General features: G+C 43.4%; 1 protein-coding gene across 1 annotated transcript; it reads right to left on the bottom strand.

Annotated features, from left to right (window-relative positions):
* Nucleotides 1–529: 529 nt before the first annotated feature.
* Nucleotides 530–27,245, bottom strand: MBOAT1 (membrane bound O-acyltransferase domain containing 1). The gene is made up of 13 exons (XM_035126115.2): nucleotides 27,075–27,245; nucleotides 18,569–18,714; nucleotides 18,114–18,191; nucleotides 16,022–16,117; nucleotides 13,057–13,112; nucleotides 11,278–11,332; nucleotides 10,515–10,698; nucleotides 9,669–9,861; nucleotides 5,883–5,986; nucleotides 5,061–5,125; nucleotides 2,986–3,118; nucleotides 1,308–1,459; nucleotides 530–904 (listed from the first exon to the last, which is right to left on the bottom strand). The coding sequence occupies exons 1-13, from the start codon at nucleotides 27,162–27,164 to the stop codon at nucleotides 766–768; spliced, it is 1,491 nt and encodes a 496-aa protein (XP_034982006.2). The 5' UTR covers nucleotides 27,165–27,245; the 3' UTR covers nucleotides 530–765.
* Between the last annotated feature and the right edge of the window lie 747 nt (nucleotides 27,246–27,992).

The following is a 27,992-nucleotide window of genomic DNA, read 5'->3' as shown; positions in this document are numbered from 1 at the left end:
TTCACACAGTGATCTACGACATCAATCACTTGCGATCTGCAGTCCATTGGCAGTAGGAGTACAATATGGGCATGTCTTTAAGCCAGCAGCCTATATTCAAAACTTGACAGTGCCAAACTACCGAAGGCTGTTCACAAAAGCAAGACTGAATGTTTTCCCCTCTGCAGTGCTGGAGGGCAGGATGAGAGGAGTACCCTACCAGGAAAGACTGTGCTCGTGCACCCATGATGTAGATTCTATAAAACACATTGTGCTGCACTGTGGGAAGTTTGAGCAAGCTAGGGCTGAAGTGATTTCACCCCTGCTAGCCTTGCTCCCAGGAAAATCAGAGGATTTCTATATCAGGTTCCTATTGGAAGACCGGTCAAATGCCAGAACACTAGCAGTGGCAAAGTTTTTATCGGTGGTCACAAGAACTAATGTTTCCTATTCCGAATTTGAGTAAGATGTCTGAGTGGTTTGAGGGCGGGGTGTCCCAGCTGTGTATCGCTTGGTAACGAATTGATGGGTCTATGGACCGTAATAAAGATTGTTGTTGTTAAATACATTAAAGACACTCCATTATTCTCTTTAGTTTACAAAAAATATATTATCTTCACCCATCAAGGATGTAAACATTACCCAGTAACAAGTCTTAACTGCTAATCAGTCCATTTCCTTTCTGTCCATTTAAAAAGTTTCTTAAATTAAGCCACTGCAATGATATATTGCTCATACCCATTTTTCCAGCTCACAGAAGAGGAGCGACGATTCCCTTTTGAGGTATCATTTTGCTTTCTCGTTTATGTCAGAGTTGTGCGTGCCTTGAATGGGAAGCCGCTGCCTTTTCATGTGTTTCTGAGATCTGATTGGCAAGACCAGCAACACAAGTACACATAAAATGTGCATATGAAAGTACAGTGACCTGTAAGGGACAAAGAAAGAAGTAGCAAGGAATATAAAGCAAGTGGAAGTCACGTTAAAACAACCTATAATGATGAGTAGTGATTGTTTTTCACTGAGATGCAACATATTGGGTTGTAGCTCTTCCTGGACCACTAAAGCAAAATATTTTGAAAAGGGGAGCAGACCATTATGCCTCTCAAAGCAATGTCGAGATTTCTATAAAGTGCCCTGGTCTACCTGCCCAACCTAACCTTGTATGTTTGGGCCCTGAGCTGGAGATTTAATAAGTCTACACTCCATCAAGAGTTCAGTTTTAAATTTTCACCACATCCTACTAAAGGCTGGCAAAGCTGAAAAAGCTATGGCCTGATGCAACCCCAATATTTTTTTTAAAACAGCTATAATAATAGGTGGTGACTTACTTGTATAATTTAATTGTAGGCTCAACAGCTAGCAGAACAAATGGTGCAACGGTATAGCAGACAGAGAGCTGAGTTACCAACCAGGTCACAATGTCATAGCCCGTTTTGAGAGGCTTTGGGGAGACGAAGAAATGCCGGAAATTGTTCCTGACCTTTAAAAAAGGCCAAAAAAAAAGTTTAAAAGCAATCTTCACATAATGGCTGCTGTCCTATCCACTTAATCATGATGTGGTCTGGTATACCAATAAGGAATATTTGGTTTCTTCTTTCCTCTCACTAAATAAGAAAGAAGTGTCTCAGCAAGAAACTGAGGAGAACAGCAGCTGCACAGAACTGGAAGAAGTGGCTAAGGCTGCAGTCTTATACACACATATTTCCTAGCAGGCATGCATAGGATTGCACTGTGAAGTACAAAGATTCAGTAAAAGACATCTCGAAAGGCCAAAGCCAATGCAATAATTAGCATACAAATGAATGCACACCCACCACCCCAAATTGTACAGTCAAAGCAGAATACCAAGCTTACATAAATGTCCGGGAGCAGTCACAGGAGAGACAAGAAAGAGAGGGGAACCATCTAAGCTACCACAACTACCAGGAACTGCAGTCAAATCCTTCTCAAGTTTCTGATTCTTTAGCAGACACTGCTGTCATTTTTTGTGTGTGTGGTAGGAACATGGTGATGATATATGATTTCCAGGAAGCGAATTTCCTTTTCCTTTTGGATATCTTCCCATCAAGCAATTACAATCATGCCTTTGCACCCCGACTGGTCCTTCAATGTACTATGTGTAGGGGTGGGGTCTGAAGCAGGGAGTCTCTGTACACACATTTATAACCAGGCATGATAAGCCTACATGAATGCAGCAGGCTCCCTGCTTGAGATCTCCACCCCACCCAACACACGGAGAGCGGTGGGAGGTTGGCAATGGGGGCAGGGATAGCAAGCATGGCCCATAAATAGGTCAAGTGTGAGATAGCTCAGAAAACGTGGGGTTTCAGGCAGAGGCAGGTCGGTATATTCGAGAGAAAACTCTGAAAACCAATAGGATTCATGCCCACAACCACGTTCCAATGACCTGAAGAGAATAGAGTGTGAATACAGTGGAACCTCAGTTTACGAACACCTCGGTTTACGAATTTTCAGTTTATGAACTATTGTAACCCGGAAGTAAGTAAACCAAGGTTTCCGGAGGCCTCCGCGAAGGCATTGGACGCTACAGTGCTTTCGCGGAGGCCCGGGGTGAAGGCCTGGCCTCCAGGAGGCATCGGAGCGAAGGCCCGGCCTCCGCGAAGGCATTGTGATTGTGGAAGAGGACCCCGAGCCCCCATCCAAACAAGGACTATCATCAGCCCAGGTAAGAAATAAATGTTAAATACACCTAAAATACTGTCTGATTTATTTTATAGTACAACACATTGATTATTGCCTTCATTTTATGGCTCAATGGTCTCATTAGACAGTAAAATTTGTGTTAAATTGCTGTTTTAGGGGGTGTTTTTCATCGTCTGGAACGGATTAATCCACTTTCCATTTCTTTCAATGGGAAAGTTCACTTCAGGTTAAGTACGCTTCATTTTAAGTACAGACTTCCGGAACCAATTGTGATTGTAAACTGAGGTAGTTACATTTCAGATTGCACCCATTTAAAAAAAAATATGGAAAGGAGATACATACTGCTCTGGCTGCTAGTGTCATAAAGATCCCAGTGACAAATGTAAAATAATATCCGGGGTAAACGCCATGCCAAACAGCGGACAGAAGGAACGTTAAAGCTGTAGGGTACTGCGGAGCTCTATCGTAGCACACACTGGGAAGAAAAGCAAAACCAAGATAATAGCATGTGGATTGCATCTCAAACACTTTCGAAGCTGACTTCATAACTACGCCAGAAGGCAGGCATTTCAAAAGCGTACTTATACGAGAGGACAAAATTGGCTTCCCCAGAATGGAGAAGCAGCAACCTTAGCTTCCTGGCAGAGGGGTCACTACCACTTGTTGGGAGGTGGCCAGGGGTGAGGCAGCAGAGAGGTCAGCTTGGTGTGGGGGCGCTGACAGGGACAATGCAACACTTTTGCCACTGTGCCAGGCAGACCTCCCTGACCCCTTGCCCCTCCTAGTAACTAGCAGCAGGAGCCCCACTGCTGGGAAGCACCTTGTTGCAGCTCCACCCCAATGGGCGAGTCGCTTCTGATTAAGGACAAGACACGCTTCAACTAGCGAAACCTGTTTTCATGGCAGTAAATCTTCGGATCTTATAATGCTGTCATTTCTCTACCCCAGATTTTCATATCTAGAGACATCTTAAAGGGCATCTTACATTTAAAAAGCATTAGTCCATAGGCAGGCAGAACATTTACTTTCCAGACAAAAAACTCCCATTTGAATTCCTTATAGTTTGACACACTTTCCTTGCTTTAACTCATTGAAGTGTTTTTTTTTGGGGGGGGGGAAGAGAAATTCAAAAGAAGTATTGATGACAAGTTTCTAGATTTTTGGCATGTATAGAATTTTATTTTATTTTTGCAGCAGCAGCAGAAACACACACACACACACACACACACACACACACACACACACACACACTTTCTGATTATGTTTTTAAATGTAAGTCATGAGTGTGACTTGTAGAAATCCAAACAGGTTTTATACATGGCAAACAATACTGTATATTACTGAATAGAACTATTTTCCATGGGAAGGAATTTTGTTGTGCGTCTGTAGGCATGCGGAATCAGAATTAATCACTTTCCGAATTAACAAAATCACTCTGACACTCTATTGTGCAATGAGAGAGGGGGAAAAAGAAAGGCTTTGTTGGGGGGGGATTGATGTAAAAATTCAACCTATTTAACTCAGTCACACAGAAAGCAGTGGTGACAGCAGCCCAAGCTGATATAAACAAAGCATTACCGTGATTTTAATTTTATATCTTGCCTAACAGATCTGAAAAGGCACCCTGAGATATCTTACAATATAAAACCACAACATGAAAATTAAAACCTTAAGCCACCACATCAGCAACCAGTTGGGATAGCAGCAAAATCAAATGCCTGACCACACAATGAGGTATTAAACCAGTTTCCAATAATGGTAAGTAAGCAGGCCTGCTAGGACTCCCTGAAGAAGCAATTTCACATGCAAGGGTGGCACTAGCAGGAAGGAGCTGGTGCTTGTAGCTTCCTACCTGACCTAGCTAGGAGTGCCCAGTGAAGGACACACGTCTTATCTAACATTATTGGAGTCCTAGAAAAACATACAGGGGAAGGTCCAAGTAGTGCAACAGCACTGTCTCTTTTTCTTCCCCCTGCATCCCCTCCTCAATCTGTTCTGAAACTTAGGGGACCCCCTGGAGCTGATTATGAGGGTGTACGGCAGGGAGAAAGAGAAGCTGAAAGTCCCATTGCACATGTCATTGGATGTCTCCCATAGCTGTCTGAAAGATTTAGGGCTTATTCACAGTTGCTCTTGTCCCGCTGCTTTTCCCCGGAGGAAACTGCTCTTTCTTTAACACTTAATTGGAGCAAACAGCAATTCGGGTTTCTCCCGGATTGACGTTTGCACCGATTTAGAGCTAAAGAGTGGATTCTTCCCTAGGAAAGGAGTGGGGCAAGGGGGAAACCGCTCAGCCCTGTGATAGAGGGATGAACCCTTAGTGTAGAGATAGGCTTCAGTGACAAATGTTAAATGTATGGCCAGATGGGGAGGATTATCAAAATAGTGTAAAAGCAGCTCGAGTACATTGCTCTTACCGTTTGAGCCAGGCAGTGGTTTGGATATTCCAGTTTTCTACATACATTTTAAAACTCGTTGCCATCTAGGAAAGAGGAAAGCCCCGCTCATTACTGGTCTGCATTCACGTTAAAAATGTCAGTCCAACTCATCCTCACCTATTGGATTCAAATGCTTTGCCTGTGCTTCTTTCACCACCCTAGAACTTTGAAGTCTGTAATTTATCGTAAGTAGTACACAGAGTTGAGGTTTGCAATTTATTTTAAAAGATAAGAAGCACAACCTTTTTACACCAGCAAAATCCTAGATGGTAAATGCAGAGGTTACTGTTTGTTTTACAGCACAATCCTAACCATGCCTATTCACATATAAGCCAAATTAAATTCAGTGGGCTTTACTACTAAGTTAGGATCGGAATCCATCCTTAAACTGTATGGATTCTCACAATCCATATTTCATTTAAAATAATAATCCCTTGTAGAGAATTTATCAGTATAATTTTTTATGTGAAGGGTAAGATTACTGCTTTTTACAACAGAACTGTGCATAACAAGAAGCCCTTGCTGAAAATGTCAGATATTTGAGTTCAAATTCTTCAAGTTAACAAGCCAAGGGTAAGACATGGTCATGAGTTTCTATTTAAAAGCAGCAGCAGCGACTTATTTGTGGTTTTACATTTTTAAAATTTAATACACACACCAAAAATGTTTCTGATCATCTAAAATACAAAATAAATTCTGTTTGCATGCATATCTGTGTAGCAATACTAATTTGTCACTGGATGTAATTATCTTATCAGGCTCATGTTATTCCTTTCTCATGATGTTTTCTTTTAAACTTACCTCGATGTTCCTGATATTCAAATTAGACAGAAGGTCCCAGTGGAAATTGCCTGTTTTGTCAACACCACTGAAACCATAGCCCGCTGCATTGTTGACTGCATCTGCTGTAATTGCAAAAAACAAGAGTCTTAGGCTGAAATCCAAAGACCTGTTTTATGCATGCCCAAGGACTTTGGCGTGACCAGTGGGACCCTTAATTCCAACACACACACACATACCACAAAGAAACTACAATGCCATATGAAATTCCTCTTGGTTTAAAAGAGCCTTCCTTTGAGGCATGGAGAGCTGCTGTTTGATCTCTCCATGCCACATACTAAGATTTATTTTTTAAAAATAACAGGAGCTTCAAAGCCTCTTTGGGTATTTGGAACTAGTCGCAGAACCACAGAACTGTAGAGTCGGAAGGGACCATGAGGGCCATCTAGTCCAACCCCCTGCAATGCATGAATCTTTTGCTCAGTGTGGGGCTTGAACCCATGGCCCTGAGATTAAGAGTCTCATGCTCTACCAGCAGAAGCACTGTTCACTGGAGCAGAAGCCGCAATTTCATAAGAGTACTGCATAAAATGTCAGTTACTAAAATGACTACCTGTGTAAGAAGAACATAATGGATTGAATCCAGAATAAATAAGTTGGGTCCCACTGAAATCAATGCAGAAAGGTAACAATTATGAAGTTGAGTCCCTTTGGTTGCAAGCAAAAGTTCAAGTTACTTAGTCTGGACCAGTGACATTTCATTTAGAAACTCATCCCACTTTATTTAGAAATTATGACTGTAATGCAAGAACATATGAAGAGCCTCTTGGATCAGGACAACGGCCAATCTTGTGCAGCGTCCTGCCTGCATATTGGCCAACCAGATGCCCGTGGGAAAACTGCAAGCGGGACCTGCTCCCCACCCCACACTCTGTGGTTTCCAGCAGCCTGGTATTCAGAAGCATTACTTCTTCAACTGTGGAGGCAGAGCATAGCCATCATAGCTAGTAGCCATAGACAGCCTTACCCTCCATGAATTTGGCACTACAGTCATGAACCCAATATTACAGACTTCTTTTTTTGGAAGACGCCTGTGCATGAATTTGTTTTATGTGTGTAGATCAGTGCACGCTGATCAATGCACAGTCTTCACAGTCAGGCTCTATTCTGATGGCACGAGTATCACAACTGGTAGATTCTTATCCGCTGCAGCCTTCATCCGCCTTCACAGCTGTTGTAACACACTGCTTGTTCTGCCGTTGAGGACTTCTTGGGTCATTCTTTGTCTAGCTCCTCCCCTTTGACCTGTGACCCTGCTGGGAGTACGAGACTCCCAACGGCTTCGCTCGCAAGGGTCATAGGAACGTGCAAGCCCACTCACCACGACAAGGTGATGATGCGGCGGGTGACCTTCTCTCACTGTTCCAACCGTGTTTATGGAAGACAATCTTACTCGGCTACAAGTGATCACCAAAGAAGAAGAAGATTATCGACTTCTGCCACAGCATCTCTGCTTCCGAAGAAGCAACTTCAAAGCTCTGATCGCCCACTGATTAAAGCCACTTCACTGGAGCTTGCGTTAGCAGAGCACTTTTAAAGACTGGCTTCTTAGTTTCGATTCCAACTAAAGTTCAGCAGTTAACATTAGGACAAAAATGAACTTATCTCTCCCCCCTCCCTTTCATGAGCAGAGAATTCAGTAATTGACTCTCACACAAAAGCATGCCTGTCCTACTTCACAAGCAAGAACTGCTTAGCAGCAGCTTTATTTGATCAACAGGCTATTCTGTGTCACTAGATAAAAGTTGTTAAGAAAGCGAGGAGAGGCCACTGCTGCCCAAATGATATTTTGGCGTCCAAGATGAAGAAAAAGGAGAAGTCTCGGCCACTGCCATTCAGAAGAGACCGCTGCTGTCCCCAAAAAACCACAATGCAAGGCAAAATGTTGTTTACAGCCCTGGTTGTTCCAGACACCCAATTCTACATTTTTATTTCCAACTTAAGCAGCTATTCTCCAATGCCGTCTAATAACCTATATTGCTTATGTAACACATTTTCTTTTTTCTTTTTTACATACATAAGCTTTTCTATTTTTCCAGCTTCATGCAGAGGTTACCATGACCAGAACCTTTAGATTACATAAACACTGCTATAAATGTTGGCTTGGAGGAACTCTAGTAAAAGTGAAAATGCAAACTTAGTTCCTTGTGTCATACCCGCAGCAGGGAAGAATGAAGATGCTTGGCTCGTCTTGTTGGAGGCACCCTGCTCTGGGCACAGCAGTGTGTGGATTAACCTGCAGCTCACCTTTCCCTCAAGGCACTACTGTGGGTATCATCCACTTGCATGAGTAATAAAGCACTCTGCACAAACCTTTCTGTGCTGCACTGCACTCTGCCTGTGGGACAGCTCTGGTGTGGACTACACAGGTGGAATTGTGGGTGGGAAGAGGCAGATGTCCCTTGCTTTAGAAAGTAGAGGGGCTGGGTGACAGGGAATTAGGGATGGGTGTCAATTTGTCAATTTCAGTCTCTCTCGGTTACCCTTTTTCCAGTCTTTAAATTTGGTTCTCCACATTATGCCATCAACTTGCAAAATTAATTGAAAGAAGTCCTTATGAAAATTCAATAGTACTGTATTTTACTGCACGTTTCTCCTAATACATACATTTTTGTAAATCCATGTTTCCTAAAGTAATGCATTTTTGTATGCTATTTTCACTATGATAGGACTTTTTATGCACACTTTATCCTAGCGCATGCATTTTTTGATACGCATTACTTGAAGGGAGAACAGTACTGCAGAATTCAGAGAAGTGGCGATTTCAAAGGATGGCTGTGTTTATGAATTGTCCCAGAAAGTGCAAATTCAGCAAGTTTGCTTTTAAATGTGAATTTAATCTAAGTCCCCCGCCATCCTTACCCAGAATAGTGATATATGACATTCTAGTGAACTGAAAAAGGAAGGGACAGTCTAGAGAATGTAAGCATGCCTAAAGAACAATAATTCTTGAGATACGTCCCATATATTGGGACTTTGCCATGCCTTATATTCTTTACATTTTGCTCAGATTGGTCAACATTTGTGTCTCTCTAATCACAATTTCTGATCATGAAATCTGTTGTGGGGGGGAGGGGCTTCTGAAACGTCTAGCTATGTAGTGCTGCAGCAATGAAACTGCTAGCACATTTGCAAAGCTAAGCAGTGTCCAGGATGGTTTCAAATTGCATTGCCTGTGGGGCTTGAACTAGATGACCTTCAGGGTCCCTTACAACTCTACAGGTCTATGGTTCTATGTAATGCCCTCCCTTCACACTGTTGTGATTTTATGGTTGTATATGGTATTGTCAATGTATGGATTGTAGGCGGCCACGAGATATAGGGCAGGTTAGAAACAAAGGATGGGATTCAACAAATGAGCCCCACTAGCAGAAGCCAGTGCAGGGGCTCCCACTAGTGCAACGGGACTTTCTCCCTCTCTCCTCCCCCCGCACGCCCCTTCTTGACTTGGGAGTAGGGTTGGGAGAACCCACAGAACAGCACATGGAGAAGGGAGACGGGGAATTGTTCTGTCTGGCACAGAAGCTTGTGGCGGCTGAACTATTTTCCTAGCAGTTCCTGGCACCCCTCCCATGGCTACTTCTATCACCAATACCCCAGCAGCAAGAGTAGCAATTCATCACACTTGTTCCATGAGTTTATATGCGTTGATATAGCCATGCTATCCGAATGAATGAAAAGAAACATCACTTCAACCTCAAGAGTGTGTATACATTTTAAAAAGAAGAAGCAGAATGTCAACCTTACCGAGTGTCCATGCAAAGTAGTATTTTGGCTTTGAAGCTTGCATGGCAACATATAGGAAGCCAAGTCTCGACCAGAACGAAGCCTTGCTGATGAACTGGTTATCTACAATATAAGTCGCCGGGAAGCTCTTCGTAAGGGTCAGGAACAAAAGCAAGGATACAAGTGTGATGGAAAGTTTGCGCAGCACAGCTCCCTAGAAGAAGGAAAAAAACATTTGTGCCATCAGTGGTGGGAGAAGGCAAAATGTTTCTCCCCTATAAAATACTCAGAGGTAACTGGCCAATGAAAAGTACAGTGGTACCTCGGGCTACAAACACCTCGGGCTACAAACACTTCGGGTTATAGACTCCACTAACCCGGAAGTAGTACCTCGGGATAAGAACTTTGCTTCAGGATGAGAACAGAAATTGTGCAGCGGCAGCAGGAGGCCCCATTAGCTAAGGTGGTACCTCAGGTTAAGAACAGTTTCAGGTTAAGAACAGACCTCTGGAACGAATTAAGTTCGTAACCAGAAGTACCACTGTATAACCCATTGCTTACACTTACTATTTTGCAAAGAGGTACTGGTAGCACAAAAATGGAGTGGTTCATGTTTAACCCCTAGACTAATCACAAGGCAAGTAAGAAGCTTGCAGGGAAAAGTTATGGAGGAGAAGATTATCAAAATGTTGAAAGCTGCCCCAAACTTACACAAAGGAGTAAAGTATGAAAATATATTATTTGAATTTATGTCCCATCCTATTGAGCAGCTGAAGAGATGAAATTAAACAGTATTTAACTACAGCAGCAGCAGCTGCAAAACGACTGAAGAGTTTGAAAGTAAGTTCTTAGTACTTTACAACCTACCACTGGAGAAGGATCAGGGAGTCCATCATGACCTTTCTGCTTCCAGCTGATTTCTGATAGCTTCATCTGCACATGTCTCCCTTCGATGAAGGCTATGTAGTCCTTGAAATTGCTGCATGGGCCAGCTATGATACTCAGGAAGTTGAGCTGATAGCTCAGATATTCCAGTAATGAAGGTCTTGTTCTACCAAAACAACCACACAATAATTATTTTAAAATCTGATTTTTTAAAAATGTGGGGGAAGCGTAGATGGTTTAATCCATTAAAAGTATTATGGTCTTTCCTCACTGGGGAGCAATTCTGAGTGTGGAGGAAGTTTGGTTGAACACAAAGTCACTGGATTTCCATGTGCTTCTTTTCAGGGCAGTGGGTATGTGTTCCAAGCCACTTCTGGATCAGTCTGTCTTTACTCAAAGACAACAAAATAATATATACACAAGACGCAAACTAGATGTGACACAGGAATTCCATGATCAAAGCCTTTACTAGGCATGGATGGATGGGTCTATTTCTGGTCTATGTCAGTTTTGTATGTGCTCATTTATAAATTCATTCCATCCTATTGCCACATCAATCAGTGTTATTGTTGTTTTTCAAAAAAAAGCTACACATATTTGTTAACTCGGAAGAACTCCTGCATATTAAGCCACACAATGAAAACTTCCACTTAAGCTATTCTATATAAACACACAGAAACAATACAATCTAGGGGTGTGTTTTTTTTGGGGGGGGGACAGTTCAGTAAAAGAGATGCTTTCTTACTTTATAGCAAGCAGGTTTTGTTCAGCAGTTAGTTCTTCAGCTTTCCGGCCTATTCCTAGCAAGAATAAGTGACACAAGAATCAAATCACATGTTGGAGGAGGATGGGGGTGGTACATATAATTGTCAAATATGCTGCTAGTGTTAGCAAGTATATTAACAAACACTGTGTTTTCACACATTTATTCTTGGCCTCTTCTCCATGGCCTACTTTCTTACATCAGTTTATTACCAAGTTAAGAAACCTCCAAACATACACAAAGGGCCTCACCAATCAGACAATTTTCCGCCGTTGGCAATGAATGCATGTTGCTTTCTGAGTTGTTCTGGAAGATGCATAAGTCCTTATTTCCATGATTTTAGTTTTTCTTCCTTCCCACCTCTTCAATAAGTTCTGTACCCGGGGGTGGGTGGGCAGGGAATGGGCAAATGTTTTTTGAGAAGCAATGTGAGATAGGTTGTTGTTGTTTAGTCGTGTCCAACTCTTCGTGACCCCATGGACCAGAGCATGCCAGGCACTCCTGTCTTCCACTGCCTCCCACAGTTTGGTCAGACTCATGTTGGTGGCTTCGAGAACACTCCATAAATGTGACCTAGTTATCGAAGTCACTTAGAGCAACCAAGCAAGAGAATCATGACAACCGTCAGGATCTACATACTAGACCACAAACCTGGAATTTAGCAGATCTGGTTACGAAGCCTCAATTCTCTTCTAAGTATAGAGAAAGCAGCAGAGCAAAAGGTGGTGTGTGGGTGTGGGTGTTTCAGCTTTCCTTTCCTATTCTTAATTCCAAGCAAAGGCAGCCAGACTAACTGCAAAAAGATGATATCTGGGCAATTTCAACATTAACTCCCAACTTTTCCTAAAAGGTTGCCAGTGTATATTTAGAGAGCTCTGTGCAGAAGATACTGGAAGCCCCTTTGTTTCTGTGGTATCACTGTACAGTACCGGCATTTGCTTTAAACAGAAGTTGCTTCATGTCCACATGGCAATGGTTCTGTGACATTGCCGCTACCTTCCCTCAAGCACAACCCTTTCCTTTCCCCATTTTGAGGCGAGATGGCCAGAACCGTACACAGTACTCCAAATGTGGTCTCCCACCATAGATCTGATATCAGCGGCTTTATTTTCCAACTCCTTTACTCATGATCCCTAGCATGGAATTTGGCCCCCCCCCCCTGCGTCAACATCATCAAGTTATCTACTCTGATTATAAGGTTTCGTTCCTGGTCCATTGCTGCGAGTTCACAACCCATGAGCGTATGTAAGAAGTTAAGGGGTTTTTTTTGCCTCAACATGCATCATTTCACACTTGTTTACACTGAATTGAATTTGCCACCCCACCCCCCATGCATTCAATTTGAAGAGGTCCTTCTGGAGCTCTTCACAATCTCCTTTTTGCTTTAATGAAGTAGGCTTGGAAAAGCATTGAAATAAAAGAGCAGAGATTGTAGGGGAAGGGCTGAATCCATTGTCTTGCAGAATGACATTCGCTGTGCAATGGAACCTCCCAGTTCCTTTACTCCCCCTGCACCTCCCTGAATCTGTTTGGATGAGTTGGGGGGGGGGAACCCTGAGCAGATTTGGGGGATGAGAGGGAGAGCAAGTTCCATTGTGCCAGCATCCATGAACACAATGACCTCCTTGGATATAACCTACAGGAGGGTGAATGACAGGTTGGTAATTGCATTGTGTGGGAGAAGGATGAGCGAGATATTGCAGTGATGTGAAAAACCTTAGTGTGGACAGGCCGTGGGCTGGAAATTTTATCTTTTCTTACCATCATGCACTTGGAAGGCAAGGGTAGTGATCTTCTGTATTACAATCATCAACGGACTATAATGAAATACAGGAAAACAGTGTGCATCACATGTTGCATGCTACAACATTTGATTACATATTTTCACATTCTGGCTTAAAGGAGCTCAAAGCTACATACAGTACTTGGGAGTTATCCACATCACAACAGAGAGAGGTTTTGCAAGATCATCCAATGTCCTATCAATCTGAATGGGGATGTCAACTTGGGTTTCCTGGCCAAAGTCTAACCCTCTATCCACGGTGCCATATTGCCACATGAACTTTAATATCAAATAAGACCAACTGAACAGGCTATATAGCTCACTTCCAATCAAGCATGCGCTGGACTACAATGACTTATTTTAACTTTTTTATTGCAAAATATTACACATTTCCTAACTTGGTGTACTGCACTTAAGTTGACAAAATTATTCACAGAGGTCTTTGCCACTTAATGCACAGAAATGCAATTAAATATGGGGCAAGAAGAAACTATTAAAGGACAATGAAGTAAATATGGATGCACTTAATCTGTCCTTAATGGGTCTTCATGCATCAGGTCTTGACTACTTAAATGAACACTTTACAGGGCTTGAAGACTGTTCAGAAAGTGTAAGTCAGGTGTGGGGAACCTTTAGTCCTCCAGTTGTTGTTGAACATCAACTTCCATTAGCCCCAGCAAGCATGGCCAATGGTCAAGGATGATGGGAGTTGTGGTTCAGCTACATTTGGATGGTCAGAAGTTCTCCACACTTACTATGGTATAGAACAGAGTAGCTTACCTCCTGCTGGAGTGGGCAAAGAGATACAACAAAGTGTCTTCTTGATTTACAGGTAGTGTTGCTTAATGCTTTCCCCAATCTTTCCAGTGCTTCATTGTGTTCTTATGTTTGTTTTTGTCTTAGTCATATTTGTAAATGGTGTTGAAAGATTGGGGAGGTGGGTAGAGCTATTTGGAATAGGTAAATAATATGTGCTAGCTCTGAACAGTCTTATACACATTGTGTGGTGCAAATACCCAAATCCTCAATTAGGAATGAGGCAGAAGCACACACAGGAGGGAGAATACCCCACACCTTCTGACAAGTCACTTGTATGACCACAGGTTTGTGCACAAACGTCTGAAAGAAGTTCTCCACTACTTTGGGAGGCTCCCCTGTGAGTTAGAACCCTGATTTGCAGGGCACTCGCTTGTTTGGGGAGTCTCAATGAGTAGCAGAGGTTCCTTGCTTCAGAGCCTCATGCATAAACACATAGACGATTGTAAACGAAATATAACTGACGTGCTGTGGGGGTGGGACTTCCCGTGTTTGTTTACATGTGAACAATTCAAAAGCACTAACATTGCCCACTAATCCGTACTGTATCTGAAACAGACAGTAAGGAGGTTTCTGATTATGTAAAAGAGGCAAGGCTCCCCAGCTGGCAAGGAATCTGAAAACAGATCAGGGCGCTCAATCACATCAGAAGCCACTGACTATTCCTCTGAACCACCATCAATTGTTATCATTTGAAAGCAAACATGCGAGAAGTTCAGAAACATTAAGAATCCGCATAGAAGAGAACGACTCACCAACACAATCCTCTTGGCATAAGAGAAGACATGCAGTTACAGAGAGAAGTAGTAGTATGAATTAAATGCAAACACCAACAGGTAGAACATATCAACAAGCAGAAACAGTGTTAATGTTTTAATATTTAAGCAAGTAGAAGCCAAAAACAGAGAAGAGGAAACTGACCAATATGCAAAACTATATTTTACTTTATTCACAGCTTCGCAATTAAAAGTAATCATGCTGTGTTTGGCCAATTGTTTTCAATATGATGCCTAACCTATTCTACCTCTGCCCAGGTATGTTCATTTAAATCTTTTGGACTTAAACAGGGTTTGATATGTCCCAAGTGAACTGCTACAGCAAGACAGCAGAATAATAAAAGCAGTACAAGATTGTCTTGTCCACAAGAATAACTGTCACACATTGAAACACACTGGACCTCTTATACACCTCACTAAATGTCCATGTTGTGAGTTTGCCGGGGGAGGGGGCAGTTGAGCTGTATGCCTGAGTCCCCTTCTAATTCCTGGATCCAGCAAGGATGCAATAGCCGGGCCAGCTTCTTGGTGAGATAATGGCCTAAGTGTGGGCCGTTAAGGTAACAAAGAAAGTAATTTCTATGTATTACTGAATACAAACATTTTAATATTACAAATTATTTCCTCTTTCTTCCATATCCCTGTTCCCTTGTTTTTCCAAGGCTGTATAGCCTGCAGGCAGGGATTGTTTTGCTTTAATTAATCTGGGAGCCGTTTTGGTTGAATAAAAAGGTAAAGGGACCCCTGACCATTAGCTCCAGTCGTGACCGACTCTGGGGTTGCGCGCTCATCTCGCATTATTGGCCGAGGGAGCCGGCGTATAGCTTCCAGGTCATGTGGCCAGCATGACAAAGCTGCTTCTGGCAAACCAGAGCAGCACATGGAAATGCCGTTTACCTTCCCGCTGTAGCGGTTCCTATTTATCTACTTGCATTTTGACGTGCTTTCGAACTGCTAGGTTGGCAGGAGCTGGGACCAAGCAACAGGAGCTCACCCCGTCACAGGGATTCGAACCGCCGACCTTCTGATCAGCAAGCCCTAGGCTCAGTGGTTTAACCACAGCGCCACCTGGGTCCCTTTGGTTGAATAGGGGTCTGCAAATACTCTAAATCAGGCACATCCAACAGGTAGATTGTGATCAACTGGTAGATCACTGGACATCTGTGGTAGATCACTGACGCCCCTCAAAGAAGCTCAACAACTTTGACCTGAACCCCTTAAAAATGGGATTTCCTCCCTAAAAGAAGTAGATCACTGCTTGTTTTTAACTCTGTGAGTAGATCACAGTCTCTTGGGAGTTGGCCACCCCTGCTCTAAATAAAAGAAATAAATAACTTTTATCACTACTTACCCAGAGAAATCTGTAGTGAGAATACCATAGTGGAATATGTATATCCGGCTAATGTGGCATAACGTGAGATATCCCATAGCTACCATAAAAGAGTACCTACAATCATAGACATTACACAAAACGTAAGTCCAAGAACAACTGTAATTTAAAAAAACCTCAAAACAACTCACTCCCAACCCAACATGTTGATTTTGCCGCATCAAGGGGTTTGGGACTTTAAAGCTTAATATGTAGCATCAAAAGGTTTTCTTTCTACCGTGTTTCTCATATTTTAAGTCATCCCTACAAAATAAGCCATGGCAGGATTTTCCTGAGTTGAAGAAATATAAGACATACCCCAAAAATAAGCCGTAGTGGTGGGAGCAGGTCTGGATGGCGCCATGGAAGAGGAAGATGCCTGTAAGCGCCCGGAATCGGCTGCTGCTGCCCCTCCAAAATGTCCAGCAGCATGCACCGTGCCAAGCGCTGACCCGGCGGCGGGACGCAGCAAGAGCCGCAGCGCGCGCTGCTCCGAGCCCCGACCCGGCGGCGAGACCCGGCAAGAGCCTCAGCGCGCGCCGCGTGGAGCCCCGACCCGGCGGGACCCAGCAGCGTGCCCTGCTGAAGCGCCGACAACGCGCGCAGCAGCCGCCAGTTCCGGGCGCCGAGCCGCGACAGGAAGAGGAGGGACGCAGCGGGACGCAGCTACAACGACAAAAAACACCCGGCCGAGCCTTCATTGGCCGCCGCGGCTGCCACTCGCTGGTCCCTCCTCTTCCTGTCGCGCGCGCTGCAGGTCCCCGCCGGTCTCGCTGCTGGGTTGGCGCTTGGCGCTGGCGCTGCGGGACGCAGCAAGAGCCGCAGCGCGCGCTGCTCCGAGCCGGGATTCGGCAAGAGCCTCAGCGCGCGCCGCGTGAAGCCCCGACCCGGCGGGACCCAGCAGCGTGCCCTGCTGAAGCGCCGACAACGCGCCCAGCAGCGCAGCAGCAGCCAGTTCCGGGCGCCGGACAGGGGAGGTACCATACTGTATTTTTTTAAAAAAATAATAAGACACCCCCCGAAAATAAGCCATAGGCTTATTTTCTTGAGAAAAAAAGATTATAAGACATGACTTATAAAATGAGAAACACGGTAACTCTTGCAGGTGCATATTGCTTTCCTAGAACTTCCTACCCAATAAGTACATCCAAATAATTATTACTAGTCTCCCATGCAGAGCAAGACATTTGTCCCCAGTCATACCAGAAAAAACAGTCCTGCCTTCATGCTATATTGCAGACTTTTTTTAAAAAAAACAACAACCTCCAAGTTTTTAAAAATGTTGTCAATGTAGAGGAAAGCTGATGTTAACGACAGCAAAAGGAGCCACTGACGCTTGTACTCAAATGACTTCTCTAGACTGGAACCAGAGATCAGAAAAACCAAACAAAATGGTAAGCCATTGACTTAATCGATCTTTTAAAAACACCCACACTCACACACATTTTTTGAAATCTAAAACACTGGCAAGGATACAGACAAGAACATAAATTGTCATCATACGTAAGGTTCTTTAAAGGCTTCCGTGGCTCAGAGATAGCATGCCTTTCATTGGACAGAACACTTATTTATTTTATTTATTATTACACACCCACACCAGAACTGCTTGCTTGAACCGGGGACAGGGGAATGGGACATAGCTGCCAAGTTATCCCTTTTTTAAAGGGATTTTCCCTTATGCTGAATAGGCTTCCTCGCGAGAAAAGGGAAAACTTGGCAGCTATGGAATGGGAATGAACACCCAGTGAAGAAAGGCAAAGCAAATCCTTTGGAGCAAAGAGTTCCACAATCTGGGTGCTGCCACACACCACTATCGACTAACTCAGGCATCCCCAAACTGCGGCCCTCCAGATGTTTTGTCCTACAACTCCCATGATCCCTAGCTAACAGGACTAGTGGTCGGGGAAGATGGGAATTGTAGTCCAAAACATCTGGAGGGCCGAAGTTTGGGGGGATGCCTGGACTAACTGCACATCAGCTCTAATGAAAGGAGGTGGGGAAAAGGACATAGTTATAATTTTTAAAAAAGGATAATCTAAAACACATTACTTACTTACACATTATGAAACCTCACCTGTGAATGTTGGGAATGTTGGCCACATTCAGGATGCTATAGCTTATCATCACTAGCATGAAAATATGGATGGAGTACCTTAAAAACAAGAAAGCGGGTTTCATATTCAAAGATCAATGATGGATACCAGGGGAGGGCAAAAACCTTTTATAAAGTAAATAAGCAATATAGGACGACAGAGCAAACACAAACTCCACTCTCCTCCAACCCTGCATTTCTACAATTGCCTAACTAGATCCCCTTTCAAGTTATGGTATTTGTTCCCAAATCACTGGATTTTTGGATACATCTCTCTCTAAAGCACTACTTGCTGATAAAACAATTCCAAATTTGTTTCAGGAGTTCCCATAGTCGCTCAACAGCATGCCTTAAAGCACGGAGAGCGGACATCTCTCTCCACGACTCCATGCATCATCATCTTTGTTGCAATTATTAGTTATTCAGAAATTACTCACCAACCAAAGCAGAAAACAGCAAAGTATACTCCAAATATGGTGGCAAATGCATGACGAACAGCAGAGCTGGCATGGCTGGGACTTAAGTACAAGCGAAACCAAAAGGCGGCCAAGAGTGCAAAGAGCTGACAAGCAACAAAATTGACCTAAGGAAACATGAATAACAGATTGCAATTGACTTTTGTTTGTCAGCATTCTCCTCACCACCAAGAAAGACCTCCTGGGTGCAATCTTGGACAAGTCGTCGCGTATTTCCCCCGCACAACTTAGCACTGCGCTTAACGAATGGGTGCAGAAGAAATTTGGAGCTGCTTCCTCTAAAATATTCAAAAGACACCTAAAGCTCCCAGTAGGATATTTCGGAGAAAGACGTTTCAAACCTTCACATTTTATTTCAGGTGAAAGGAGCCTCTTCATAATTTGAGCTTGATCTAGGCTACATCAGTTGAATACAGATCTCAATGAAAAGAATGGAAAAGAAGTGGAACCATCATAGGCATGCCTTATCAGAAGTCAGTCTCACTGAGTTCAAGGGAGCTTTTCCCAGGGACTTGTGAATAGGACCAAGTAAGTGAATGTGTGTGTGGTAGTTCATTATTAGTCTGTATCCAGCAAATTGTTTTCAGGGATACGCCCAGGGTGTTTTTTATATCTACGCCGAAAAATGTCAAATATGAATGTGACAGGTGTATGTCTTGTACTGGAACACTTGATTAGGTCCGGCTCCTGGTCAAGTATATACACTCAGTGGTGGCAAATCCAGGTTTTTCTTGCATAATTCATTAAACTGCCCAGCGAGCAAGCCAATAGCAAAAGAAGTTTGCTATGGCTAGTTATCCATATCTCCTGCAGTTGTTGCTTTTTAAGTGGTACATTTAGGATAAAGCACATTAAGGCAATTGCACAGGCACACTTAATGAAAAACCTAATTTGCCACATAGAATTGCTCCCTTTCAAGAGTAAGAAAATGTCCAAAGGTGAAATTTTTTTAACAGGAGAGCCTCAAAAGAGAATTACAAACGAGTTCCCAAGAAAGTTTGCAGTTTAACAGAGGAGTCGTGGAAATGAGAGAAATATAGATGTGCATTGGGGAAAGGAAGAATGTTGCTTGTGGGAACTTAAATGGCAATGGAGAAAATTGGATAGTTCCTTGGATGCCTACATGATAAATCAACAGAAGTACATTGTGGCTTCTTGTGAGACCAAAAACTGTAGAAGGCAAACATTCATATTCCAAAGGGGCAGAATTTCCTGTAATGTGTGCATGTACACCTGTATACTTTCATGGCATACTTGATATGTCATGATATAGTTAATTTCTTCTATACATATAGAATACTAATGGGTCAAGGTAAGCTAAACCCACTAAATCAGGCATCCCCAAACTGTGGCCCTCCAGATGTTTTGGCCTACAACTCCCATGATCCCTAGCTAACAGGACCAGTGGTTGGGGAAGATGGGAATTGTAGTCCAAAACATCTGGAGGGCTGAAGTTTGGGGATGCCTGCACTAAATGTTTACTATAGGAATATGGTAGGATGAGCTACTTCTGCTATCAAGGTGTTTTGATTCTTAAGTTGTCTAGATAAAGTGAAGCAGATTGATATTTTAGAAAAGGTTTCAAATCAGGACTGCCCCCATCAAATGCTATTGGCCTACAACTCCCCTTGCCTGGGGCTGATGGGAGTTAGAATCCATCTGGCTTTTAATAGCCTGCTGAAAGAAAGAAAACTTCCATATAAATACAGTACTGTAAGTTATTTTGTACAGCACATATGTGTTTGTTTGTTTTTAAAGCTGGAGTGTTATTTTAAAATGGAAAATTACAGTCTTCCAAGGAGGGCATAAAAATATGCACACACATTAGTTTGAAACAATTACACTTTGTAGTCATCTTCCTTAATTTCATGCATGAGCTCTCACATGGTAAATCTGACTGTGTTGTGGACTGAAGTCTTGCTTCCAGCAGTAAGTTCTGCTTCTCTCCCAATTTACAAAACCTTCTGAGATCTGAACTCAAAAAAATCAAAACAGATGTTCTGGGGGGATTACCATGATGAAACAGCTGAAGGAATAATCACTAGCAGCCCTGTAGAACAGATGACAAGAGTCCTTAGTCAACAAAAAAATAAATAAAGAGGAAAATCCTTAGTCAACAACAGTGTGAAGAGGAGAAATGTTTAAAAGTAAATCTGAAGAATTAAGTGTTACAATGTATGTTTGTTGACTCTGATACCCTAATCGTTTCTACTCAGGTTTTTTTTTAAAAAAATGATTGAATGAATGAGTAGCTTTGATCCAGATGAAATTTTATTTGCTTCTAAAAAAAAGTCACACTGAGCTGCCATTTCTTTGAATGTCGCCCAACAGTTTCTGAAATGTTCGGCTATGAGCAACAAAGTTCTCCCACTATTCCACAGGATGGAAATGGCAGAATGCACGAAGAAGCACAGTGGCACCTCTGGTTGCGAACAGGAGCCCCACTCGCAACATGAGCAGTACGCAACCAGCTTCTGCGCACACGCGGATTGCGATTCGATGCTTCTATGCATGCACACGTCATTCAACACTTCTGCGCATGCGCGAACCGCCAAACCCGGAAGTAACCCATTCCATTACTTCCGGGTTCAGCGCGTTCGTAACACGTGTTGTACGCAACCCGCAGCATTCGTATCCAGAGGTATCACTGTATACATTTCCTACAAGGGAGACAGAAAACTCTTGATTCCTGAGTATGCGAAAGCTGCCCAATATTAAAAGTGTGGAGAGTATGTGTAAGCGGCTCCTTCTCCTCCCTCTCTCTCAAGTTTTCTCACAAACCAGATCCAGTTCCCACCCCTGACTTATAGGAAGTGAATTGAGCATTTCTGCAGTTTCTGGAGCCTGCCTTTACTTTGCTTGTAGACAATCTTGTTTGCGTTAACAACTGTTACTGTAATGCCATTGTGGTGTTTGGCACATAGCAACCAAAATAAACAGGAGGAAATGCATAGTATAATTTTATATAATGAATTATTTTAAATGAGAGACTAGAGATAAAAGGGGAGTTGTTTCAGAAACCCTATAATTTATACGCTGAAAATGATGGAATGGAGGATTATTTCTATGGTTATGACTTTATTTGATTGTGTAATGCCAGTAAGGGTCAGAATGGAAACTTTCCTGAAAGGATAATATTTGGTGTACTGATTGATAAAACACGCTGCAAACTTGAAGCATCTCTAAGCACCACACTTGTACATATAATGGAATTATGCTTCTGTAAGAAAATATGTGGTATGGGAATAGCTCTGGGCTACTTCATCATGAAGGACTGAGGGGAGAAATATGTTTGTTTTCTTGCTAAATGAAAACTCATTTTTTCCTGGGCAAATAAGAAGGCAGCACCTTTTGGCAAACAAATGTGCAGTGAGCTTAGGCACAGACATGTTTGCATTCTGTTATGACAATACTGATAGGATTGTTATGAGTTTGTGGGTGCTAGACACTCCTAAATTCCTGGAACCAGAAGGTGTTAGAATTTAATCAAGGATCCAGGTGTTAAAACTCTGGGTACCAGACCCGTGTATGTATTAAGCCAGACCTGTGTGTATTAGGCTGTGTGCTAGACACTTCTAATAATTTAATTAATCCAAGTGTTACAAGGAAAATTAAGCTAGGCTAAATTTACTGGATTGAGCTGATACCGTAGTCTGGGAATGGGCGATTAAGAACAAAGGATCAAGGGACTCCGCATGAGATGGCAAATTGATGGGGCCCCACCCTCCCTCAACAGATAAAGCCAGAGTTTAGAGAGATTAGAGTGAGAGTTTCTGCAATGTGAACTAGAGAGAAAGAGGTAAAGCATGAAGCCGGATCTCTTCTTGAGCCCTTGTCCTAAGCTGTGCCTATGGGAGAAACAAGACCTTCTTGGAGTGCTGATGCTATGAACCCCTCCAACACAAGCTCAGGTTGTATATATGTGTAAAACAACAACAACTCCATATATAATAAAGACACCACAGCCTCCAGTGTGCCTCATTCCCAAAGGAAACACGGATCCTGAATGAGCACCTGGAACCCCTGGAATCTCACGCCACTCAGATTGGGGTGGCCTGCAGCAGTATTGAACTAGACTGTGCCACTCTCCTTCCTGAAATTCAGGGTGGAGTTGCCAAGCCCTGTGGTGCATTCCAAAGGCAAAGCACTTGACCTTCAGAGGCAGTTAAAAATCTCTGTGCAACAGTCATGCTGCGGAGGTGGTTAAACTTGACTCTGCTTCCAGGAAGAAAGAAAGGAATGTCAGGGGGGAAAGTCAACAGGGTGAGAGTTATACCAAATGTTTTTTTCAATCCATCCTGTTGACTTTTTTCAATGTCTGCATCATCCTATATTCTACATTCGCTTTACTCTTCTGCAGCAGCCCTTACTGAACCCAGTGATTAAAGAAAGGAGATGCGAATTCGTGTGAAATAAAGAAAATTAAATTTGCCATGTATTTTTTTGGTACAATCTACAGAAGCATGGTTCCCGTTTCTTATGTGTGTCATATATGCAAGTCATTGGCAGTAGGGCAATTCTAAAGGCTGCTAAGCACACATTTGTTTGCTCAAGCACTCCCCAGCTACGTTATTGACCCCTTTAAGATATGGTGTTTACTGTTAGTGGTTTATTTCACTTAGATTTTATGTAGTTTCTAATACTTATTTTATGTGTTTTTAGCATTTTAGAGTTTTATTATGTTATCTGCTTTGGGATCCGTGGATGGCAAACATTCCAGAAATGATTTTAATATAAATGAATTCTAATTCCGATGCAAGACAAATTGCAGCAGCCTTATAATAAATAGTTTAAGAAGTGAATAAATTAAACTCTCCACCCCACATGAAATGAAAATGCTATTGGCCCCACCCCTTTATTCAACAAAACCACCATTAAACGTGTGAACATTCCAAGGAATTGTTTTCAGAAAGAGACTGACAAACATGCCCCTTATTACCCAATTCCTCAAACCCCCGAATCTTTCCTTCCCTTGGCTACATGCATATAGTGTCAACCTTCACTTAAGACAAGCAAACTAAACATTAACAACAAACAGAGATTCAGCTTTATACGCACATTTTTTTCCTGTGAATGCAAGATTGCATCATTATTATTTTCTTCCACACTAAGCGGATTGAACCAAATATCACACACAAATAATTTCTGTTTTCAGCTCCCTTTTTCTAATTAAGTTTTCTACTCAAACAGTAGACCCTGCAAGACTAAAACCAATCATCCTTGTTCCAGAGTCCTTTTCTGTGTTGCTTTTAAAACCTAGTACAATCAATCCTTTGCTGCCTGTTTTATCTCTCAGCACAATCTGTAAGTGGAGCCCATTTTTTTCCCCAGTTAGTGGAACAAATAGTATCACCACCACAGGCTTCCTCATTGCTGAGGGAATACAGAAAGGGCAGCAAGTTCATGGCTGCCTCAGAAAAATCTAAGAAGGAAAGACCAATCACACTTGCTCTCATGAGCCTTGAAAGAAAATACATCACCACTGAGCTGCACATCCCATTTTATAGTTGTATTGCCCTCCCACCACCACCCAAGTACATCTGGCACACAAGATTTTGTGCAACCACAATAATATGTTATTCTTATTCATTTCAAAAGTTTCTATCCCAACTATTTCTGCAACGAGACTCCAGGCAACTAACGAACAGTGATAAAAACAGAACAAAATGAACAGAATCACCTAAATATACTTCAATATATACATTCAACAGGGTCCACTTAACAAATCCCAGCAGCACTGAAACAATATGGAAGTAAGCCAACAAAAAGTACACAACCAATAAAAGGCCTTTTAAAAACGTCAGGTCTTCACCAACTGCCTGAAGCAGCATAGTGAGAGGGCATTTCAATAAGGTGGGTGCCACAAAAGGCCTTACCTCTTAGTTAATACCAGACTTTGCTGCTGCGGCAAAGAGATGCCCAGCAGGGCCCCAAATGACTACTGTCATGTAAAGGATGAACGTAAGTTTAGTGGCCTAGATTAAACCCAATCGCTCTAAAAACTTGCATTGTGCCACACTCACACTAATATGGACCATAATACTAATGAAGGTATCCATGCCTCCCTGGTAAATTTTTGAGCTGAGGAGCAAGAAATAGCATAGTTCAAGTGAGTCAGGCAGGTTCTATAATCAAACCTATGGGTATTCATATCTATAAGCACCACAAACTCTTCAGTGCCACAGGTTGACTACCCATGAGTTAACACAGTGACATAGACAAGTGGTTTGTTTGATTTACCAAGTGCAGAAACAACACAGTAAACAACCGTATCTATATTACATCAAATTTGTCTTATTAGCTGAAATGTTTATAGCAAAGCAAACTAAATTAAGGCACTTGAAGAACTTTGGGTACTCTATTGCCAAAGCCAGCTCAAAAGTTACAATTCCTGGGAGTAAGCCTCACTCAGTGGGATTATGTCTGAGTGAATATAAATAAAATCAGACTCTAAAGTTGGCATCCTGTCTGGCAAGAGTATTAATGACTACTCACTATTTCAGATCTGAATTCCTGAAATTAAATTCCAGTTCCACCAATGTTAAGGTGGAGACTTTATTGTCTTAAAACAACAACAAAAACCTGTAAGCAGGTCAAGATGAATTCAAGGGATGGACAAATAATAATAAAGACAAACGAAAACAAACTGGTTCATGCACACACTCTGAACCTGTACTGGTGTTTTCTCAATCCAAAAGCCACTTGCTCAGCTGTATCACTTCTGTTTTCTACAGAGATGCTTAAAAGTTTTTAAAAAACCAAAAACAGTTTGTGAACTGCAGCTTTAAGGAGACCATATATACAAAGGCAAGGTGCTTATGCACATCTACCTGGGAATAAACCCTCTTCCATAGCAGTGGGACTGATTTCAGTGCCAACCCGATATTTCACTGCCTGAGGACATGATCCACCACCCCAAATGCCACTAACAGAAGCTGCCCCAACTGGCGGTTCAGTGTTACTTCAATGTTGGTGCCAGGACAGCACCCTCTCCCACACCTAACTAGCAGGCAGGTTTGCACAGCTCTGTCCTCCAACATCTTGCCTGTTGTCACCCACTCACCGCCTACCAGCATCTATGTCCTGAGGCAACAGTCACGTTCTGCCTGCCTAACGGTAGGGATGACTGCTTAATGAGCACATCTTAATCAAGGAGCCACATGCACAATGGGAAGTGGGTGATTTTCAGGAACGGGAAGTGTTCTTGTAATGCAGGCATCCCCAAACTCGGCCCTCCAGATGTTTTGGGACTACAATTCCCATCATCCCTGACCACTGCTCCTATTAGCTAGGGATGATGGGAGTTGTAGTCCCAAAAAATCTGGAGGGCCGAGTTTGGGGATGCCTGCTGTAATGCATCTAAAACTTGACAACATGTGCTCCTAACCCATAAGGCAATGGCTCCATACAAGGGAAGGGTCATATTATGGTTGTCAGCCTCATCTATACACATGGTGCTTCACAGAGCAACAAGATAAATCTCTGGCCCAAGGAGCTTACATTCTGAACATATAACAAAGGGGAAGGCGGGTTGTAGAAGGAGGGAAGGAAGGTGGTGTGTTGTAAACATAAGAAGAAAGCATCTTCATTTCAAGGATGGGCTTAGTTTCAATTTAGTTGCCATGGGAAACCTTACACAACAATACTTTTTTTGGTTGCTACTTCCTGTTCTTTAGGCTGCTGCTTCCTGCACATGTAAGCATCAACGGCACACTGCATCACTTGCACCTAGTGACAGACTAAGTACTAGTCAAACAACACACCCCAGCATGCTTTCTTACACAGCCTAGTATCCGTCTTCAAGTTTTTCCAACGGAACCCATCTTTAATACCACATTAGGAAGAAAAAAAATCACAAGAGCAGGCAAGTCTCACAGGTCTCCTGACTTTAAGCTCCTCTGTCTTCTGGGAGAGGCACTTGACAAGTGGTACACCTAATGACAGAAAATTGGAAGAGCTATTGTAAATAAACCGAACCCAACCCTTCCTGCTTTATCATTTCTGCCTTGAGGGGGGAGGTGTAAAAAAAGCTAAGGTGCCGTAAATCGGTGCCATAGACTTGACTCACCTTAGGTTTACCTGTGACTCAGTTTAGGTCCCAACCCATTAGAGGAAACCCACACCGCTACCATGCAAATAAAGCCACAGTTCTGAAACCTGAGCGCTTCCAAGCTATTTCGGGTGCAATCCTACGCTCGTTTATTTGGAAATAAACCCCGTTAAACTCAGTAGGAGTAAACATGCACAAAAACTGGGCTTTTCGTTCTTTATCCTTCTCCCACAGAAAGTCACCCTTCCGTCGGCGGAAAAAAAAACAACCCAGACACGATCAATAATCCTGTTCGGTCCATTTCTCTTTTGAATGAAAAACAGCAACCCGGGATTTCCACCACGTGCCACAATCCTCAATACTGTAATAGCGAGCTGCTCCTTTGCCTGCTGGCCAAGTTCTCCGAGTTCCCCTCACCTGGTCCGGCGGGATGCCCAGGAAGTCACTCAGCGGGTGCAAAAGAGTGGACCCCGTGGTCCTATAGGGGATCCGGGCCGCCTCTGCCATCGCGCATCCCGGCTCGCCTGCAGCCTCTTCCCTCCCTCCGGCGCCCCGCCTGCCCTCGCCCGCGGCACTGGCGCGCTTCGCTCGCACCCTTCCCGGGCGCAGACACCCATCCCCAGACACGTGCGCCTCGGGCCAATGCTGGCGCTTGCGAGCCGAGGCTCCGCCTCTTTCGCGGCCTCCGATTGGTGGCCTGGCACTCTTCCTCTTCTTCCAGGTCTGCCGCGAATACAGCCGCTCTCGCCCGAGGAGGGGAGAAGAAGACGGGGAGTGGGTGGCTGGGCGGCGCTCTGGCTCCTTCCCAGCCCCTCGAGCCCAGCGCTCGCCTTGCTCCTAGGGCCGCGCCCGGCCGTCTGGAGCTGGCCGGGCGTCTCAGCCTTTGCGCGGCACAAGACGTTCCTCTTCTTTCTCCCTTGTCGGTCTCGCTGCGAGGCGGAACCTGCTTTGCTTGCCAGGGGCTGGTTTCGACGGAGGGTGTGTGTGTGTGAATCCTTAGAGGGCTGCCCTCTAACACTCTTAGATCCGTCTCAAGCGCCTTGCTGGCGCTTTTGCACTCTTCGCATGCTCGAAAGCATTGGTTTTGGAAGAGGAGCTCTGTTGGACCAGACTAAAAGCCCGTTTAGGCAAGCATCCTTTTTCCAAGTTGGCCTAGCAGGTGCCTATGGGATGCCATGGGCGTAGCCGGGGGGGGGGTAGGGGGCAGTTGCCCCCCATTAAGTAAATTAATAAAAATAGCTTGCCTGTATGTGATGCCCACAAGCATGGAATTTGCTCAGTAGCTTTCTCCACAATTGGGAGTCTCCCAGCTAGTGGTATGCAGAGGCATACTGC

The sequence above is a fragment of the Zootoca vivipara genome, chromosome 8, assembly GCF_963506605.1.
Source record: "Zootoca vivipara chromosome 8, rZooViv1.1, whole genome shotgun sequence".
Lineage (NCBI taxonomy): Eukaryota > Metazoa > Chordata > Lepidosauria > Squamata > Lacertidae > Zootoca > Zootoca vivipara.
The sequence above is the reverse complement of the archived record's forward strand: the minus strand, read 5'-3'. Positions and strand labels throughout refer to the sequence as shown.

What these genes read in the sequence shown, in the direction of transcription:
- MBOAT1 (XM_035126115.2), bottom strand. Translation starts at nt 27,164, where the DNA reads ATGGCAGAGGCGGCCCGGATCCCCTATAGGACCACGGGGTCCACTCTT. An exon ending in TGCCTTCCAAGTGCATGATG is followed by an intron (nt 11,333 to 13,056) that starts GTAAGAAAAGAT and finishes TATTCTTGCTAG; the next exon opens with GAATAGGCCGGAAAGCTGAA. An exon ending in TGAATATCAGGAACATCGAG is followed by an intron (nt 5,126 to 5,882) that starts GTAAGTTTAAAA and finishes CCTCTTTCCTAG; the next exon opens with ATGGCAACGAGTTTTAAAAT.